At 53.5% G+C, this 20,575-nt stretch overlaps 1 protein-coding gene across 11 annotated transcripts in view; it reads right to left on the bottom strand.

Annotated features, from left to right (window-relative positions):
• Positions 1–3,408: 3,408 nt before the first annotated feature.
• The window catches only part of Klhdc4 (kelch domain containing 4), a 41,054-nt gene continuing 23,887 nt past the window's right edge, over positions 3,409–20,575 (bottom strand). For 10 of the 11 annotated variants that reach the window (XM_048792613.1, XM_048792609.1, XM_015495980.2 and 7 more), the window contains 7 exons: positions 15,112–15,204; positions 13,642–13,801; positions 8,007–8,082; positions 6,225–6,433; positions 4,606–5,005; positions 3,772–3,894; positions 3,409–3,618 (listed from right to left, as the gene is read on the bottom strand). In XM_048792613.1, the coding sequence (XP_048648570.1) occupies positions 3,605–3,618; positions 3,772–3,894; positions 4,606–5,005; positions 6,225–6,433; positions 8,007–8,082; positions 13,642–13,801; positions 15,112–15,204 (1,075 nt within the window). In that variant the 3' untranslated portion in view covers positions 3,409–3,604. The remainder of the gene's footprint in view (positions 3,619–3,771; positions 3,895–4,605; positions 5,006–6,224; positions 6,434–8,006; positions 8,083–13,641; positions 13,802–15,111; positions 15,205–20,575) is intronic. The other variant, XM_048792612.1, reaches the window with a different exon arrangement.

Here is a 20,575-nt window from a genome sequence, read left to right as displayed (position 1 = left end):
GATCACACGGAGGCCGGAGGCACGCCCTGCAGCCCTCCGTGTGGCGGGATGTAACAGGTGAAGGCTGTCCACGGGGCACTGTGCTCAACCTCGCCCGCCAATGTCACTCACACCAAAGGGTTGTCTCCCTCTCTAGAATGCCATCCACTTCATACTGTCCAGCCACCCCTCATTCACAAATGACCCTTCCACAGCTGAGTCCATTTAGCGGCTGCTGGTCAGCAAGGAGGGCTGATCTCCACTGCCCAGGGTGGCTCCTCAGATGTGGACTTAGGCTGGAGGGAGGAGACAGGTGTGAAGGCACAGTAGGGTGGTGTGGTATGCAGGGCACCCTCTATCAGTCCCTCCATCTGAGGCCAAGTGCCCAGGAGTCCCCAGCTATTTGCATGCAGGTCCCTGTGTAAGACCCACCCTCTGGAGCATGCCACACCCCAGCAGATGCAGCCTGCATGCCACAGGCTGTGGGCAACCATTGGGGCCAAGTGCTGTCCACCCAGCCTGCAGACAGAAGCTCCCTGGGGGCTGGGAGTGCCTGACCCTGAAAGGCTATCCCACCTTTCTACTGAGCTGCCCCTGACCCACATGGCGTGGTGAGCCTTGCGCGGCCACTGACCCTTGCTGCAGATGTGAAACTGCTGGCCGCAGTGTAGATGCCTTTTTGTGAACTCTGACCTAGAACCGTCTTAATCTGCATTTTTTTTATTCAGTTCTTTCCCTGGCGCAGGTAAACCCCTTGCTTACTGCACCCCCACACATATAGCCAAAGGTAACGTCTGCTGGGCACTGGGTTCTCCATGGAGCAGCCAGTTAGAGTGGCCTCTTGTTTTTTAGCTGGAAACGGCCTGGTTAATTACAAAATGGAAACAAACCTTCTCTAATGAATGTACTGTTTAAATCATACCACTGCTATGTATTTTACCACTGAAATCAAGGAGCACTATCAAAATTAAAGGAAAAGTTTGCTCCTTTTAGAAATAAATGTCACTTGAAACTGTGGAAAACTTGTTTCACCTCTTTATAAACTGGTGTCTTTACTGAAGGTCCTTCTATTGCCAAAGGCTGGACAAACACCAATGCCCGTTCAAGGACTGTGCTTCTGTTACCCAACAGCCGCGCTCCTTGTGGCTTGGAGGAGCCCTTGTTGAGAGGAGAAGCCTGGGGAGGGGCTGGGCTGTGAACACCAACGGCCCTCCCTGGCGTTTTCTGTGTCCTCCTCTAGGCAGCGAGCCCGGCTCACCTCTCCATGGGCTGACAAGATGCAGGATGCCCTGGTCTCTGAAGCACCAATAGGTGACATGGCCACAGCATGGGCCACCTCTGTAAGCAGAGGACAAAGCCAACCAGGGCAGGCAGTACCTTGAAACCCTATTTTAACATCACCAAACCTCCATGCGTGTGTCTCTTCAGTTAGAGGCCTGGTGCTCCCAGCTCAGCAGCTCTTCCACGACAACCCTGGTCTTCCTGCTTCCTACCCCTGTGGCACTGCCAGCCCCTGGGGGGTCTGCAGCCTTGGGGGCTTAGAGGGGCCCTCAGGGCGAAGACAAGAGGACCGATGGGCTCAGCTGGGCTTGGGAAGCCACCACCCTGGTCCCTGCACCAACCATGCCACCTGTTGTACTGCTGGTGCTTCCACTTTCCCCAGTGACTGCTGTGTCCTTGAGGATGCCATAGTCAGACCTCAGTGACCAGGCGCAGCTGGACGAGGACGCCTGCTGAGGCAGAAGTGCCTACGGCAAAAGGTCCTGCGGCACAGACTCAGGTGCAGACTGCAGTGGTGGCCGGCGCCTGACCTCTCCTTCCATGGGAGAGAACAGACATCCCCTCCTCAGGCAAATTCCTCTCATCAAGCCATCACCTGGTTCCAACACCCCATTACAGCATACTTGAGAAGGCTTTCCGTGTGGCTCTCATTTAGTCACCTGAAACTGACAGGAGCTAGCTATTAACCTCAGGGGGGAGGCTTCCAGCCTTTGGTCCCTTAAAGGTTTTCTTATTAATGTTTGCAGTACTAGGGATTGAACTGGGCACTCCACCAATGAGCTGCACCCTCATCCCCTTTTATTTTGAAACAGGGCCTTCTATTATTGAGGCTGGCCTCAAACTTGCAAACCTCCTGCCTCAGTCTCCCAAGTGGTTGGGATTACAGATGTGGCCACCATACTCAGCTCCCTTGAAGTATTTCTAAGGATCAACTACCCAAAGTTCTTGCTTGTACTGATTCAGAGAGAAAAAAAAATGTCAAACTGAATAAACACTACTGTCACATCTAAAAAGCCAAATCAAAACCAAACTTTCAATGATCAGATTTCCAAGCTTAGCTGGTGGTTCCCTTCCGTTTTATTCAATTCAGCCCAACCAACCCCTCAAGCTCATCTTAACAGCATGACCTATATGGCCAGCTCAGCTGCCCTCAGAAGACAAGAACAAGGAGCCCCACAAACCCGCTGCAGAGTGACCCTGCTGTAGACGTGCTGGCTGGAGCTCCTCCTCATGGGTGTGAGGTGCCCTGCCCGAAGACCACCCTGATCTCCGTGGTGCAGACTCAGCACGAGAAGACGATGGAAAAGGGGGCTGTTTCCAGCCAAGCTGGGCCCCACCCTTTCCCATCAGAACTCTGTGCTTGAGCCTACCTCTTGGTTAACTCTAGGGTGACAAACGGGTGACAGAGTTATGCCGCACTACAGAAACCACCAGGCCTGCACGTCACCGTAAAGACATTTGGATGAAAGGGAAAAACTGCACCAGTGTGAAGTCAAAGCCCAACTCACAACTCAACCAGACACAGGAAGCCTGGTCTCCAGCCCCAGAGCAGGCACTGGCCACCATGCTGGCCCGAGGCCCCACCCGCTCCAGGGCAGTGGTGCTGGGCAGGCAGGCCACAGAGGCGTGGAGTCCTTGCTCTTGGCTTCCCTTCCTTGCTGTCACTCTGCAAATAGCCGGCGCCCAGGGAGGAAAGGCGGGGGGGGNGGGCCTCCTCCGCCTGCTCCCCGAGAAGGCTGATGGTGGGCCCGCTGGCATCTGGAGCTCTCTCCCAAGACCCATGAGGAGGCTGCGCAGCAGGAAGGACTGGCCTGGCAGCAGGCCCTCCATGCTGAAGGCACTACGACCACATGAGCACCATGGCTGCTTCATCGACTGCCAGGTACTGAAGACTCCAGTGTGACGATATGGGGTCATAGAACATTGGTGTCCCCTTGTGCAGAAGGAAAACCCCCTCAAAGAACACCTAGTCTGGGTTTATTGGAACAGAAACAGGCTGGCTGGGGTCCCTCAAACTCATGTCTCACCCTTTCTGTGTGGCCTCACCCCGCACGCAGGCAGCCACTCCACCCACCTGGTAGAACCCACAGGAAGGCAGAGGCCTGGCCAGACTGCGAGACGCTCCAGGCTGAAGAACAGGACTGTAGGCCTAGTTCACACTCAATTTATTTTAAATGACACCTGGTGATGCTAAAGGGCCTCAGCTACCCTCAGTTAACCTCCAGCACTTTCTTCTCCAGAGTGTCAGGCCCCAGGTTGTCCCAGGTGAGTTCCAGCCAGTACTGCTCAGTCCCAGGTGGATGGTCCATGCCACTGCTCCATCCAGGAGAAGGGGTGGAAACACTCAGCTGTGGGAGCCTGGGCAAGCAATGCAGAAGACAGCCGTCACGTGCGGCTGCAGAGGCTGCAGCAGTACTGCCCTCAACAGTGAGCTCGAAGCCACACGGGCGCTGTTTACCTGAGGCTTCCTCAAGAGCACAGAACAAAGGCCGATCCCAGGGAGAATCTCACCTTCCTCTTCCTCGCCGGTCTCCTCCCCGCTGTCCTCGTCCTGGTCCTCATCTCCCCCCTCAGCACCCTCAGCCGAGCTGCTATCCTCCTCTGAGTCCGTATCTTCCAGCCATTCCTGAGTTTCTTCAAAAACAAAAAGAACAGAGACTCACTGAAGCCTGGGGTGTCAGGAAAAACTGCACGCAGGAGCTGGCCAACTCACAGGACTCCATTTTCTTATCCACAACTGTGACATGAAACCCAACTCCCCTGTCCTGGACACCCAGGGCCAGCAGAAAAGAGACAGCATCTCCCTGGACTTCAGAGCGGAGAGACAGGGGACACAGAGGACGAGCAGACACCACTCCCTCCATGGACGTGGCCTGCTGAGTGATAGCTGGTCCTCGGGAGACAGCAGCAGGGTGTGATCTGGTGCTCCCCAGACACGGAGCCCCGCATTCTGTCTCGAGTCTTCGTAAAAATGAGTTGGGTCCCATGGCAGTCTGAGGGGAAACGGGGACCTGAGGACTCACGGGGCCAAGGCAGTTTGGGTAACAGAGACAGGGCCACAGGCTGAACACTTGGGAGCTCGGGGACACAGGAGGGTCTGTTCGGCTGAGTTCCAGCAGAACCACTAGGTGCACCCACAGAAGTTTTGTCCAGGGCTGGTGTCCAGTGCCCTCTGCGGCCCACACCCAGGCAGGCTCTCAGGGTACCCTGGCCAGGGGCGAGAGTCCAAATCCCCACGAGGCTCCTGGCCCAGGGCAGATATGGTGATGGGGGCAGGTGCACTGGAGACAGCCGGCCCAACAGCTGGCGTGTGCACTCCAGGTAAAGACCCCCCCCCCAGCTTACCTGCATCCATCTCCACCAAGACCTTCCACTCTTCCATCTTATGGAGGTCGAGGCAATACAGGTCATTTAGAGTCACCTGGCGGTCACCGGCTTCAAACATACCCCCGTAGACATACAGCAGCCCATGCTTAACGGCCAGCATGGCACTGGAGCGTGGACAGGGCTCCACCCTGGGGCCAGCCTCCACAGCCCCATCCTCCTCCTCTGGGGGCGGGCAGCTTGCTGAGCCTGGGGCTGTGAGCACTTGTTTAATGGTGACCATGGTCCCATCCTCGGCCACCACCTCTTTGACCACCTCCAGGGGCTCGGGGGCACTGGCTGCCCCACGCTCCAATTCCCTGGCACCTTCATGGCCCTCTGCTCTGGCCCGCCTTCGCTTCCTCTTCTCCGACTTGGGGCCCTGACAAGGGAATGAGAGCAGAGTGCCTGACCTGAGCAGCAGAGCAGGGGCGGCCCTGCCCCCCAACACACCACAAAGGACTTGTAGGGACAAAGTGCAGGACACCACAGACATCCCTGTATTCTCAGGCAGCAGAGACAGTGGGCAGGCAATGTGGTATGTTCACAGAAGGCCACCAGGCAGAACCCCGGCAGTGCCCTGGCTCCTAGAGCCCTGAAGGTAGCCTGGGGAAAGCCCACCAGGGCCAGCAGAGTGATGAGTGGGTCAACAAAACCTGCTGAGCGACAGGTGCCGTGTGGGAAGCAGAACCTGCAGTCCCAACACTCCCATGCAGCTTTCCTTTGGGCCCTCTTCCGCAGGACGACCATCTGCCCTGCCGCTGGCCTCTTAGACCTCACTGCAGCCTGCCTGGACCCTTTTGCTAAGGGGTGGTGGTCATTTCCTCAGAGAATGCATCCTCCCGAGATGATGTCTGCTGCCATGTTGTGTTCAGAAGTTCCAGCATCACTCCCCACAGGCCAACCCAGGGCAAAGCCACGCTCTAGGTACTCAGCTCACCATAGGGACACTGCTGAGAGTCTCACCGAGGAGCACCGGGGGCCTGAGACCAAACAGTGAGGACAAGACTAACCAGCCCCGGGGTCTGGGCAGGAAGCTCTCCACCCAGCAGAGGCCCCACGTGCAGAACCGCATGTGCCACTCACTCCGCCAGGCCCTGTGACAGCAGTGTGCCTCTGTGGCTGGCGGATGCACTGCAGTGGGCATGTGGGGCAAGATGCTGATGTGCTTACGCAGACGGTGGGGCTGCCTGCAAGTCCCCTTCTGGGACTGCCACCATTGTTCTGCCAGTCTCGGGCAGCCTTGGGCAGCAGCTGCTCTGATAAGGAGAGCAGAGAGGGTGATGGGAAACCAGGGACAAGCCTGGGCAGCAGACACACAGGCTGTTGCAGAGGACCACAAGTGCCCTCATCAGACGGTGGCCTGGGCAGCTTCTGGCTCTAAATCAAGGCCAGGACAGCAAGGTTGTGCCAGTGGGCACCAGGCCAGAGCCCCAAGCCTGGTCAGCTGGGATGCGTGTGGAAGCAGGATATTCCCTTTGGGAGGGTACACAGGTGCTCTGTGGGGAGGAAGAGGCACTGAGGTGTGAGGGTGGGCTCTGGCCACCACAGCTGCAGCCTGCCTGCCTGCCTGCCTGGGCGCTCCATGCCAGAGCTCACACCTTCAGCTGTCCCAGGAACCAGCGGCTCCTGGCAGCATCGTAGAAGTACAGGTCGTTGAAGAACATGCCTTCCAGGCTCTCTTCCTCTTCCTTGTCAAAGACTCCCCCAAAGAGTAGCACCTGATGATTCGGGGTCATGGCCACCGAAAAGCCAGACCTTGGAGTGGGCTTGACCCCTGAAGGGCTGATCCGGGTCCATGTCCATTTGCCTGTCAATAGAGAACAAAGAAGGTAAGCAGGGCAAGAGACACAGGAGGCTGGGGAGCCCTGGCGCCCAGTGCTGGTCGGTGCAGGCAAATGGCCGCGCCTCACTGTGAGGCTCCCTTTGCAGAAGCAGAACAGGACACAGTTCCACCCTGGGGCTCTGTCCTTCCTCAGGCCCAGCTGTGTGACTCTTCACGGGCCCTCCTCACATTGCCACCTAGTGGCCAGTGCGGGGAGCGTAGGGGCACAGAAGCGGAGCTCAGGAGGGCTGCCCAGGTCCTAGGAGGGTCTCCAGAAAGTCCACATCCAGCAGGTCCCTGTGGGCGGCTGGGGGGGCACAGCCCCACAAGGGGCCAGACAACACTGAACCTCTGCCTGGCACACACTAGACCCCAGGTTGGTGCCTCTTCCTGCTGGTGACGTCTGCCTTGCATTGCCTTGGCAGGTGCCTCATGGGTGTGAGCTCTCAAAACCTGGTCTGTGTAAAGTGTGAGGCAAAGTCCACCCCTTCCAGAAAAAAGAGTAGACACTTTCCCCTAAAGAACTAAAAAGTAACAGCAGACATTCCACTGGGTAGTGTTGGACATGGCTGTGGACACACCCCACAAGTGGGACTCTGGGCCCACTACTCGTGGGCCACGGCCAACTCATCACAACCAGAAGGTATAGAGCTACACCACCAGTGCACACGCACAGGCAGGCAGGACTTTCCAGTCTCTCTCACTGGGGTTGAGCAGTGAGCAGAGTCCAGCCTTCAGGTCCAAGTGCCCTGGTATATAAGGAGCTCGCTGGAGGAGCAAACACCCTCACCTGCAAGTGCAGGACACTGTGGCCACCTGAGAAGTATGTGGTGCAGGACAGTCCTGAGGCTGAAGAATTCTAGGGCAGGAACAAGTAAAGCTACTGTGCGCGGCAATCCCCTCATTTTTTTCCTCCAAGGAGGTCAGAGGACACTGTCACATGGAGGCAGCCCTGGCACCAGAACCCAGGCCTCAGACCCCACCTAGCTCTCTCCCAAGACGCAGGGCTACGGCCTGGAAGGTGGTCACTCCATCTCTTCTGGAAGATACGGGATTTCCCGCCTCTCAGGAGGGGAATACTTCAGGAGCATTCCAGAACTCCACCTCCCGTTGTCATTCACTTGATCTTGAACAAGAACAAAAGTTCCTTAAAATGCCAAGAAACGATTGCAAAGCAACAGCACCTTTGCCCTGGCCTCTCACCCCACACCTCCTACACACCTGGCTCTGCACCTTCGGGATCCCAAGAATGTATGCACCCAAAACTGCCTAGAAAGTCCATTCATAGTTATCTCAAAGCACCTCAGGTGTCAGGCGTGGAAGGGACATGGGTGACTGAACGGCACTGGGCCCTTGACAGGTCCCCACTCAGTCAGACCAGGCACCACAGCCTTCCTGGGCAGGGTGGCCCAGCCCAGCTCTGAGCTGTGTGCGAGGAGCTCACTGCCACCCCTACATCCACAAGAGGGAGGTGGCCTTTGCCTCTGCCCATAGCCCAACAGGGCCTGCCTCTCAAACCACAGTGAAGCCAAGCCAGCTCCTGCGAGCAGAGCAGTACCTTCTCCCCCATCCTCAGGCTTTAGCAGGAACATGTCTGAGTGCTGGGTACCTCTGTCCACATCTTTCTTGACTCTCTGTAAAAGGAAAAGGAATTGGGTGAGGCCACCTACGGCATCGAGTGCAGCCACCACAGCCCTCAAGCTGGGCACACCTCAAACAGTCCCATCACGCTGGCCATAGCAGCTGTCAGTTGTGTGGCTTGTTCCACGAGGGTAGTCTCACAGTACTAGCAAGTAACCAAGCTCTGTAGGAACATGTGAAGTGCTGAACGGCCATCCAGGAAACAAAGAGCTCTGGCAGGGCCTGCTTTTCTTGAAGACCAGCCCTTCACAGCAGCTGGGGAAGAAATGGCGCTAAAGCCAGGGAACAGGAACCTGAGTGAGTTTCACAGGCCACCTACCCTGTGCACTCAGCATCAGGGGATGCAGTGGCACCTGAGGGAGAGGCCACAATACTAGTTTACACAGTTCCACTATCTCTGTCATCATCTAGTCTGGCCAAGACAGCAGAGTTCAGATCAGCCGAACCAGGAAGTCAGGGAAAGGAGTAGCTACACATGACACATCCCTAACAGGGCTCCACTGCCCACTGTCCACCTTTGTCTGCAGCCTCAGCTCACTCAGCTGACCACCCCAGGGCCCTTGGACCAGGTCCCTGGAGAGCCATCAAGAGCATCACAACATGGGTGTTGCTAGGGGGAGAAGAGCCACAACACAGCAGGCAGAACACCGTTCCCGGGGACCAGAGTGACGCGGGCTTCCTGGGCTCCACAGAGACAGCCACCACCAAATGTGAGGTGCAAAGCAATGTGAGGAGGGCAAAGGGACGTGCTCCCTGGAGGAACCTGCTTTCCACAGGCCACTTCAGCCAGTCCCAACAGGCACATCAGAACCAGCGGGCCACAGCAGAAAAGGACAAGGTCCAAGACTGAGAAAGCACTAGGGTTCAGGGCCTGATGGGAGAAGAGCTGAGCACGGGACCTACAGGCGGAGCTGGGAAGTACAGCGGGCACCAGTGCCTGGACCAGAGGCTGCTGTGTGGCACTGCTGACGACTTGCCCACCATCCAACCACCCCGATCACCATGGGCAGCTACTGCACAAACACCCAGCTCTTTCTGAAGGCAGAGACGCAGCTGCCTTCCAGACCCCGGCCTGCACACCACTGCAATTCTACGACAGTCATCAGAACCTTATCCTGACCCCTGGACTTTCAAAATGCGGTGGTAATTTTTAAAAACCAGGCACAATGACAGCAGAGCTTCCTGGGACACGAGTGTGACCTCAACCAGGGCGGCCTGCACAGATGTCTATAGATATAAAACCAAGGAGGCCATTCCTTCTAAGGGCCCCAGCTACCCTTGCAACTGTGGCCTGCTTGTCAGGGCGCCCAAGTGGCTGCTCAATCACCTTCACCAGGCTAGGCAGTTCAGGCCAGTCCCATGTCTCTCTCAGAGGGCCGCACATGTGCAGGCGGCTGAGGCCCCTTAGCAATGAGAGGTGGGCGAGCGAGGCCAAGGGGAGACACCCAGCTGGTGAGTGAGCGATCACTCTATAGGACTGGGACTGAGGGAGGAGCACATGATGAGGGAGGGTGATGATGAGCAGTGGCCTGCCATGTGGACAACTGCCACGCAGGTGCACTGTTTGAAAAGGCTGCTGCCAAAACAGCTTCTTCCCAAACCTGGAAAGCCCAGCTCCATGTCTAGTCAGCAGGACTGAAAGAACATCCAAGAACTCTGTCTCCCAGTTCCATTTTAAATACTGCTTGAGCAAAGACCTGTCCTCCCATCCAGCCAACAGGCTCTCAGGGGACGCCACATTAGGGTGACTTCTGGAGCCAGCATGCACCCACGCCTCCTCTCTGGCAACTCAGTCCCAACCCTTGCAGCTGAGGATCCCTACTGCCCCGCTGTCCACACTAGACAAGACCTTGTCCTCTTTCCTTCCCACAGGACGGCGTCCTGAGTGCACCTGAGACCATTTCTACGATAGGGACAGAGCCCAGTGACCACATGAGCAACGAAGCCAGAAGGCAGAGATGCTCTTCCCACCTCTTTCCCAGCAAGCACTCCCTGCTTTGCTGCTAAGAACAGGGCAGACAGGTCAGGGCCGTGCAGCTGGGTGTGCCAGGAGGTGATTGGGATCACCTGTGTCCCCTGCAGCACGGGAGCCAGCATCTCCTAGGACAGTGGCAGAGCCCCGTCACCCAGAGCTGGGGGTCACAGGCCTCAGGAAGTCAGGACTTTTCTTGGCTGAGGTCACATGCATCCTCTAGGGTCACACGACCCCAATGCCTGCTTATGCCCCCGGCCATCCAGAAACTCCAATACCAGTGACATTTTGGTATCCTGCTGCTCTCTCGAGGGAGATCTTTTCTCCCAAACCCCAGGCAGACACACCTGAGGTCCATATTAGACAAGAAGAAGGGCATTGCCTTCAGCAGGCCTGTCCTTGGCTGTCCACATGTCCATGGAGGCAGATCACGAAGTACCAAAGCTGTTTCCAAGTACCACCGCTACCCTCCCTGTCCAGGGTCTCCTGGCACCTCCTCTTCCAGGCTGGCTCACAGGCTGCAGAGCCTTAGGAAGCCCTCCCAGTCTCTTTAACAGGAAGACCCCCTATGGACCCTCGACCCCAAAGGCACACTAAGGGATGGCTGCTGCTTGCACACTTGTCTGCCTGCTGGGTCTTTATCATCTTAGAAGTTTTATCTCTCGTCAAGACAGATCCTATCGTGTTAGGAAGGCATTAGGTGGACCCCAACTGACTAACTCACTGCACAGCAAGAAGAGGACTCCAACACCTGTCAAAAGCACCACAAAGACAGAGTGACAGACACGCACCCTCATGAACACAGACACAAAGATCCTTCACAGGATAGCAGCAAATTCAGGCACATGGGGAGGACAGACACACCTGTACCAGACTGGGCTATGACAGAAACATGAGGCTAGTTTAACAACAGGAAGTTAATCAAGGTGGCCCGTGGACAAATGAACGAAGAACAGGTACATGACCATTAAAACACAGGAAGTGCACTTAACAAAACCAGACACCCACCACGATGAAGGGCCCCAGCAGACAGGAGGCCAGAAGCTGGACCCTGAAGGACATCTGTGAAGACCTCTGGTGCTGTCCCTGCCAGATGAGGACAGTGCTAGGAGGGCCACCACACACACCTCACCCAATGCCACCGGAGGCCCTGCCTCAGACACAAGGGAACGGGTTAGCAGTCAGGAAGAGCAGGACAGCTGTCCCCTGCACATTATGTGAATGTTCACATGATCTCAGTGCATCTGGAACTACTGAAAATAGCAAGTCTGGTGAGTTCTCACATCACGGAATAAGCACACAGAGGATAAGATGTTTTCAGGCACTAACAGAGAACAATTGGGAAGTCTGATTTCAAGATCTCCCATCACAACAGCATCGATAAAGTAACAAAAGACATGTATGACTGAGAACCACAAACGCTATTGAAATTAAAGAAAACCAAAATAAGCATGGAGACCATCCACATGCAACAGCTGCAGACTCGGAGATGTCAGCATCCCAGATGTTAGCCTCCGGACTAGAGCGACCCTTGTCACCATTCCTAACAGGCGGGCAGGAGGGTGCCTTCTTGCTTTTTAAGTAGAAACTGACAAGCTGATGCTAAAATTCATGTGGACACGCAAAGAACCTAGAACAGCCAAAACGAGTTTGAAAGGACAAGGGCTAGACACCTCAGCTGCCCACCCTAAGATGTGCTAGGCAGGAACAGTCAGGAGGCATGGGTGGCCCCACAGGGCTGACCAAACAATGGAGGAGGAGAAGGGGGTGAGCCCACGGCAGGGGTCCCCAGGCATCCCAAGGGAAAGCCCTCTGGACAGACGGTGTGGAAGAGCTGACCCCCACAGGACACATGTGGACTCAGCACCTTCACACTCCATAGATGGGGCAAGTCAATGGCAGAACAAAACACAACAGCTGAACTACCAAGTTCACGAAACACGAGAGGCTCTCCCTCACTGAAGGTAGACAGGTCTTCTGAGGTACGGAGAGCAAAGACCTTAAAGCACAACAAACTAGACTTCATCAAGGCAGAGCTTCTGCTCCTTGGCAGAACAGGGCCTGCCTCTTAAACCACAGTGAAGCTTCATGGGCAGAGGAAGCCCTGGTGGGGAGCCGGTTGCAGGGAAGACATAGGGACACCAACAAGCTCACGAGAGGCACACAGCAGCAGGGTCAGAGGAATGCGGCGAAAACAGAGAGCCATGAGTGCAGAGGACGCTGCAGGACCCACAGGAAAGTGGTGCCAGGAAGGCAGAACAACAGAACTGTCAGGCGGTTTGGGTATAACCTGCAAGCCCAGCTCCACTCAGGGACCCAGAAGGTTCCCTCCCTGGTACTTCTTAAGAGAAACTAAAACATTGCCAGGCGTGGTGGCGCACACTTATAATCCTGCAGCTTGGGAGGCTGAAGCAGGAGGATCGCCAGTTTCAGGCCAGCCTCAGCACTGAGCAACTCAGTAAGGCCCTAGGCAACTTAGCAAGACCCTGTCACAAAATATTTTTAAAAAGGGCTGGGGAATGTGATGTGGCTCAGTATTTATGCGCGCCTGGGTTCAATCCCTGGTACAAAAAAAAAAAAAAAACAAACATTGCATCAAAGTGCTCATGCAATGTCACACACAGTTGACTGAGAACAGCACAGGAGTCCATCAACACAATGGAAACAGAGGTGTGGGGGCAATGACCTGAACACTGCACAACAGGCACATCTAGCAATGAGAAGAAGCTCAGCACGTGCCTCTGGGGGAGGCAAGGGGTACAGGAGAGCCTGGCAGGATGAGGGTGGGACATACCACACACACATCTATCACACACGCAGGTGGCCTTGCAGTCACAAAGCACCAACGATCTCTACTTGATGGTGTGCACTCATCAGCGTTTGCACTTTCCTGTGAATGATGTAGAAGATGACTGATAGGTGGGTACAGAGTGTGAACAGACCCCTGGCCAAACCAGCTCAGTAGAACAGACAGCCCAGGGCCTGTGTGGGCATGCACGTAGTTGCTGTGCAGTCTGCAAGTTCACCGTGCATTTCAGAATCTCCAAAAGCAAAGGACTTAAAACAGCCATGTGATTCACTACCTGTTGAGGCTGGCCCCATGCAGACAAGCAGCAGGGCAGGAGAAACTCTGCTGCTGGCAGAGGACAGCCCACAGCCCCAGGAGCACACGCCACAGACCAGGACTCCAGTGCACATGCCTAAGAACGTGCTGCTGGTGCCGCTTGCAGATATAAGAATAAAAGTCTGTCAGGGGGGATCCCTAGGAAGATCAACGAGCACCGCCTGTTCTACGACAGAATACCACATGGTTGTCAGTCTCTAGGCCTTAGGGAGAAAGACCTCAAAAGAATTAGTCACACTGCAGTGTTCTAGGACGATTCAGACTAGACCATCAAAAGGACTTAAAAATCTCAATGTAGGTAAGACAAAGAGACTGACGTTATGTCTATCCATTTCAAATTCAACAGAGTTGTTTATATTAAACAAATGTCATCCTCTCATTTAGAAGCTTCCATTACTGGTGACATTGACACACAGCAGACCGAAATTCCTCTACTTCCTGCACACCAGGTCTCACCTGCTTCGAATAGCCCCCATAGATGACTATGCTGCCCTGGGGAGTGACGGACATCTGGCAGCCTGACCTGGGCGTGGGCCCGGTTCCTGACGGGGACAGCTTGCTCCACACAAAGGTATCCAGGTTGAAGGAATGCACGTCATTGTAGTAGATGTAATCCCTGGGTGGAACAGAGGAACACAGGCCATCATATTGGGACCACGGAGGACACAGGTCACTGAGAAGTGCACCTGATTTAAATTAAAGCTGAACTAAGTTATCTGTCTGCTCCACACGTAAACTCATACAAAGGACTGCAAACATCTGAGTTTGCATTTGGAAACTAGAAATGATGCCAGCCCACAGAAGCAGATTAACTTAACCTGAAAGTCATACCACATTTCCTCTACCCACTGACAAAATGGCAATCTCCCAGATAATTACATTAGGTTATTCTGTGCGACTATAACACCAACATTGAGTTGTGGTGTCTGACTGAATCACGAGGATGGAGCTATCCACAGCTTGGCAAGAACTGGGGCGAGACCCTGGACTGAAAGGGAGGGGTGTGAATGAGGGGGCACAGCATCCCCAGAACTCAAGGACAGAAGCAGAGTCCGTGTCCACAACCTAGGCAAGGCACGAGGAACAGCCTGGGGCCCCACCTGGCTCAATGCCCAGGGACATCGCACCGAAAGACAGCCCATAGACAGAACTTGGAAGGGGAATGAGGAGACTTGCTGTCACTAGGTAACTGTCACAGAACAGGACATTGCTCTCCAGCTCTGCGTGACACAGCATTCAACAAGAGGCAAAGGAGAGGATCTTCCCTGGTCAGAAGTAACCATTCTTCCTTGGAATGGAAAGAGCAAGGTGGCTCGAGAACATGTGTAAAGTGACAAATCCTGCATGAGAATGCAGGTGCCAGGCGGGTCACTCCCCTGCACACCACAGCTGTGAGGATGGGCCACGGTCTGCTGGCTGCCACTCAGACTTACGCCTCCCACAGAGGACAGACAACCTACTCATGCTGGGTGATGTCAGTAATGGACTTCTATGCTGCAGGTCAGCTAAGAGCAAGAGCAATGCTCCCAAGCAAATGCAGAGGGTTGGCATTTGGAAGTCAAACCACATCTCCTAGAGCATCACTGCTTTTCTGTAGGTCTGAAATACATCTTAGATCATTTCAAACAAGATAACACATAGTTTTAAAAAATGTTCTGATTTTAAAATGGATACAAGTTAAAACCACTGCAAAACTTGATTTATAACCTGGAAACAAAAAGGAAGGGCTGGCTAATCTTGCCCTGCACACAGCAGGTAATCAGGGCACTGCCAACTCATTCCCCAGCTGCCCTGCATGATTGCCAAGCTGTATGTGCCCAGAGAGCTGGCCCTGCTTTCAGAGAGCAGTATTTTCCATGTTTACTCAAAATGGTAAAAGGTCTGCCCCTAAATGCTCCAGGAAAGACTTCTGCTGTTGGTACCAACCTTGTACTCTCGTGGAATCCACCAAAAAGGATTAACTGTCTTTTCCATGCCACCATCCGATGTCCACTCCGGCCAGAAGGACCCCCAGCTGATCTAAAATAAAGGGGAGGGGGAGTTATTCCAGTTGCTTTTTAAAAAATGACATTTTACATTTTTTTGTTCTAAGTACTTGATGAGTACCATTTAATTTGATCACAAGCTACTAAAACCATCCTGACAGTCTAGCTAGCTATTATATAACTTCTAGTATAAAACAGAAGAAAATCTCTGTGGCCTTGAAGTAGATAAAGATTTACTGGGCAGAACATTGTAAAGTAGGTTCCATCTAATAAAGAATGTCAAAATGCATGCACCACTGAGCCAGGTGTGGTGGTCACACCTGTGGTCACACCAACAACACAGGAGGCTGAGGTAGGAGGATCAGCAACTTAGTGAGACCCTATCTCAAGATAAAAAATAAAAAGGGCTCAGTGGTTAAGCTCCCTCAGGTTCAATCCCCAGGACCAACGATCAAACAAAACAAAGCAGACACCATGGAAAGAGCAAGGTAACAACAGACTAAGAAAAACCCTTTCAGATACCACTAGCAGGCGCACACACAATTCCATCTTAATGCTATAATGAATAACCCCATAAAACACTGGCACAACCGGACAGAGGGCATGCACCCTTGATCCAAGCAACTCCCAGGTCGAGGCAGAAGGTCCCAAGCCTGGGGCCAGAGCAACTTAGTGAGGCCTTCTCTCAAATTAAAGGGCTGGGAGTGTGGCTCAGTGGCAGAGTGCTTGCACAGCAAGTGTAATCCCTGGCATAGAAAAAAATCCATAAAACAAAAACGGCAAAAATATGAATAGGAAGTTCATAAGGTATCGGTGGAAAAAAAAGAAAGACGTAAAAATGGTCAATAAAAATACAAAAACGCTCAACATATCATTAGTGGTCAGGGAATGCAAACTAAAGCCCCGCAGCTTCTTGCCACCACCATGGAGCACGTGAGAAGAAACGCCACGTGTCCCATCAGCACTGGAGGAGCCTGAGCCCTACAGTCACTCTGAGGGCTTCCTGATCACCAGGAAGAACTGGGTCCCAAAAGGCTCACACACACTCAGAGGCTTTCTCCCAATCGCAGGGTGCAGTGGAAGGTGGACACTCTGGGCAACACACGCACATCTCCAGACACAGCCAGTGCTGACAGAGCTCCAGACCATGCGTGACTCCACTTAGACGAGAGCTTCACAAAATTAACGTGGGACTGATGGCAGCTGCAGGGGACGGGGCTGGGAAGGAACTTGGTGGGGTGGTGGATATGTTCTGCATCTCAGCTGCAGCAGCTGACACTCACCTACCTGTATACCCAGAAGGTGTGCATTTTTTTGTAACTATACCTCAATAAAACAAATGTGAAAATACACAGCAATAAAAAAGCAACAGAAAAAAAGAAGTAATTCTTAAGAATATACAAATAATGGAAACCAAAAACATAATCAACCTGTAATTAAAGAACTACAGATCAAAGTAGACAGACCATGCACCTCCATCTGAGCAAGAGTTTTAAAATTCAGATTAAGATATTTCTCGTCACAGGAAGTGCTTGTAAAACAATAATGGAAAAGCAGGTGACTCAACACATCTCTGAACGGGCTTCTAAGGGCTTCGTTTCTCTCCAGCTTCTTGCATTTCCTGAGCCTTCTCCAGTGAGCACAAGCCTGGCTCACACCAAGAGAGGGCGTGGCTGCAGGCTGCAGCACAGCACAGGGAGTCTTGCCTGGAGAGCTAGAACAGCTAACACCAGGGCAGGGTCTTGTCAAGAGCCAGCAAGGCCACCAGGGGACGATCCCAAGACCATGGCAAGGGATGAGCCTCAACCACCTGGCCCTCCCGCTGACCCCGAGATGGCTCAACTCCAGGCTGCAGAGCGGTAGTCACAACCCGAATCACACATGTTGACACCTATTTCTACAATGCATTATTTCTCATTTATTTTTGTGCACGCTATACAGCTGTCCCCAAAATGCACATGTAAAATTCCACAAATGGCATGTGCCCTACAGAATCTCACAGCCTCGCTGTCCACAGAATGTCAGCGGAAGCAAGCACTCCTCCTGACACTGCATCCTACAGGCCTCAGCCCCTCAAGGGGCCTCATCACCTGCTGATGCCTGAGGGGACCACAGTGTAGCAGAACCTTCTTTCTATTCTAAGGGGGCTTTTCAGGCCCAGCTCCTATATCTTACACTTACATAAGTCTTACATGTAAATTCCATGTTGAAAGATTTGGTTCTTTGAAGATGGATTTGGATGCTGAATTTGTTAACCAATTTACCTGCTTTCTGTCCTGGCTTTCTATTACCCACGAATTTAGTAACCAGGTTTTTTGCCAAAATTCACAATCACAAATACAAAATGTGACAAGGCTCAGAAGAGAGGGTCTGGGGCACACTACGACAACACTACAGGAGGCTTGCTGGGAACTATCTGGCTCTCACCACAGCACAGGCCCAGCTCTCAGTGAGCTGCCCTGTCCCAAGACAAAGGACAGTGCAGACACCTGCCCTCCACACACTGCTCAGGCACATCAGATGGAAGGAACACCACACACTGGGCACAGGGCCATGTTCCTTTCTGAGAAGTGTTCTGATATGTCACTTTATAAGAAGGATCCAGGGAAGAGACTTTCATTCAACTCTAAGCCACTGTGCTCACAGGTACGTCTACTCCACAACAGACACAGAGGAGACCCTAGATGCTTCCAGTGTCCGTCCAGTAATGGGAGCCAAGGCCCATCGGCCAGCTGGTTACCTCTGACGCACAAGAGCCCATGAGACTGGGGACTGATTTCTGCCAGCTTCCTGTACAGAAAGCCCCTGGGTGTCTCAGCCTCCAGCTTTGTCAGGAATGAAGGACTCAGCCCAATGTTTCGTGGCAGCAGTCAAGTGCCACTGTGTAACTAAAAGAATAATCTATTTCTCTTTGGAAAATAAAGCTACCCCTTCCAAAAAAAGACAAGAGAAGAAAAGAAGGCCAGGCTTTTCAATTGCTGTCAGTCCTAAATGTAGAGTCCTCACGAATCAGCGTGACCCACTCAGGCAGATGTCTATATACAGTACAAACATAATGCTGCGGGTGCCAGAGCACTCAGCTCATTGGGGGATGTGCACAGAATGGCATTCCCATGGGGCATACTGCCAGCCATTGTCACCAGGCCACCTACTGGGCCACTGTGATGACATTCACAGGAGATGTCTGAGCATCAGACAGCTACACAGGCTCAGCAAGCAAACAGCCGAGCACTCAGCACACGTGATAAAACTCACAGCTGTAAACACACAGTACAGCCCCGAGGCCTTTGATGGGCAAAGGAACAGCTCCTATCATGACCCTGAGATTCGAGGTCACACAGCTGACCCAACAGGGAACGAGGTCCAGTAGTGCACCCTGCAAGCACAGGCCCAGGACAGCCCAAGCAGGACACAGTGCAAGAGCAGGCCCTTCTGTTCCCCAAAGCACTCCTCTGCAGCTCGGCCCTACTTTTCCTGCACCACACCCACCAAACAAGTGAGGGTATTCAATCCCAGCAGGCAGGATCAGTAGCCATCTCTCAGATTCAGGCAGCCTGGACGTATAATGTCCCTGTGTTGCTCAAACCAAGACCACTAACAGTGAAAGCACCACTGGTACAGTGCTCATTCAGGATGGGCACGGTTCTCCTGTGTGCACTTATACCTCATGGTGCACGTATTACCTTTATTCCTGTTTCACAGATGAGAAAATCGAGGCCCACCTATAAGCCAAGAAGCCCAGCAGGCAGTATATGGCAGAGCCAGAACTTAGACCATAACAGTGTGGTGTCAACCACCATCAAGCTCAGGCCTCAGCACCTGCAGATGTGTCAAAAACTGGCTACCCGTCCTAACACATGTTCAACTTCACATATCCCATGCTCTACCCCCTTAGTGTTGCTACAGACTGGTCACACTCTAGCCACAATGAGCCTCCTTACACAGCAGAACAGCTGCAGACATGTAGCAGGCAGTCCACACCCAAGAGACGTGCAGGCCATGAACTGACCCAGCTCACCTGGGCAGAGGGAAGCATCTGGGTGCCACTGGCAGCTCCACACTGGGATGTGGCACCACTGACTCCAGCAGACGCCTTGATGCCCTCCGCACAGGGCTGAAAAACACCTCCGACTCATTTTGCTAACAAGTCTTTTCTAGGCACTAACATGTTGACACTCAGAGGGTTTAGCTACAGACCAAATGCTGGATCCTTCCTCAAATCAGGAAGAAACAGCACACACACACACACACACACACACACACACACATTAACAAAATTTTCTTGCTCCTCTACTAAGCAATTTGATGCATATAAACATGTGGAAACCACCCAAGTGTCCAATAACAGACGGATGGACACCGAGGCAGGGGACTGTCATTCATCCCTAAGGAGGAACAAAGATCTCACACCTGCTACAATATGAGCGACCTCGATGTGTGACACCCAGTGACAGCAAGCACAAGAGAACAGACGTGTACCGCAGGACCCCATTCATGTTCAATTCCCAGAACAGACAAACCCACGGAGACAGACAAACCCACGGAGACAGACAGTGGGGAATTGGAAGACCGAGGGAGGCTGCGAGGAAAGGCATGGAGTTTCTCTTCAGGTGGTGGGAATGTTCTAAATGACAGTGCTGCCTGCATACTCCGAACATGCTAAAACAACTGAACTGTACATTTTTAAGGAGTCACTTATGGCATGTCACACAGCAAAGCAGCCACAAAAGCCACTGAACAGGTGCTGTTGCGTGATAGCCTCTGTTCAGCAACTTGGCAGCAGGGGAAGGCGCCTCCTGCTGTCCCTGCCTCCTCCCCAGGGGCCAGGCCCTGGCCCCATGGCCCACCTATCTTGTGGAGAGACATCTGCAGAGGCCAGTGGCCAGGCTTTCTGTTGCTGCGGGTCCAGCTGCTCTGCTGGTGAACAGACAGACCTTCTACGCAGCCTCATGCTTGTTCCCGGCCCTCTCTCTGCAGCCCACCACCGAACAGGAGCCCGAGCCCCACCCTGATGACCGTTCCCTCCCCTCACTGGAGACGACAAACATGGCTGGCACACAGAAGCTATGCTGCCGACTCAACCATGGGCCCTTCTCACTCCAGACAGCCTGAAGGAAATCTCCCAACAGCTGCTAAAGCAGTCATATGTGTCTGATATCCTCAGAGGAAGCGGCAGCTGACACTGCACTAGCACTAGGGTTCTCTGATGGGGGTATGACACCAGTGCGCATCACACTCCCAAGCACAAGTGACCACTCACTGTCAAGGTGATGAATAAACACCCACTGGAACAGCAAGAGCATGAGGCTGGAGATGCCACAGGAACGGGTGCTGGTCACATCAGTCAGCACGGAGTCTGGAAGATGCTTGCCCATCACACAAGGGTGCCACAGCACAAAGCATCA

This window comes from Marmota marmota, unplaced genomic scaffold (assembly GCF_001458135.2).
Source record: "Marmota marmota marmota unplaced genomic scaffold, marMar, whole genome shotgun sequence".
Classification (NCBI taxonomy): Eukaryota; Metazoa; Chordata; class Mammalia; order Rodentia; family Sciuridae; genus Marmota; species Marmota marmota.
This window is presented reverse-complemented; position numbering and strand designations above follow the sequence as displayed.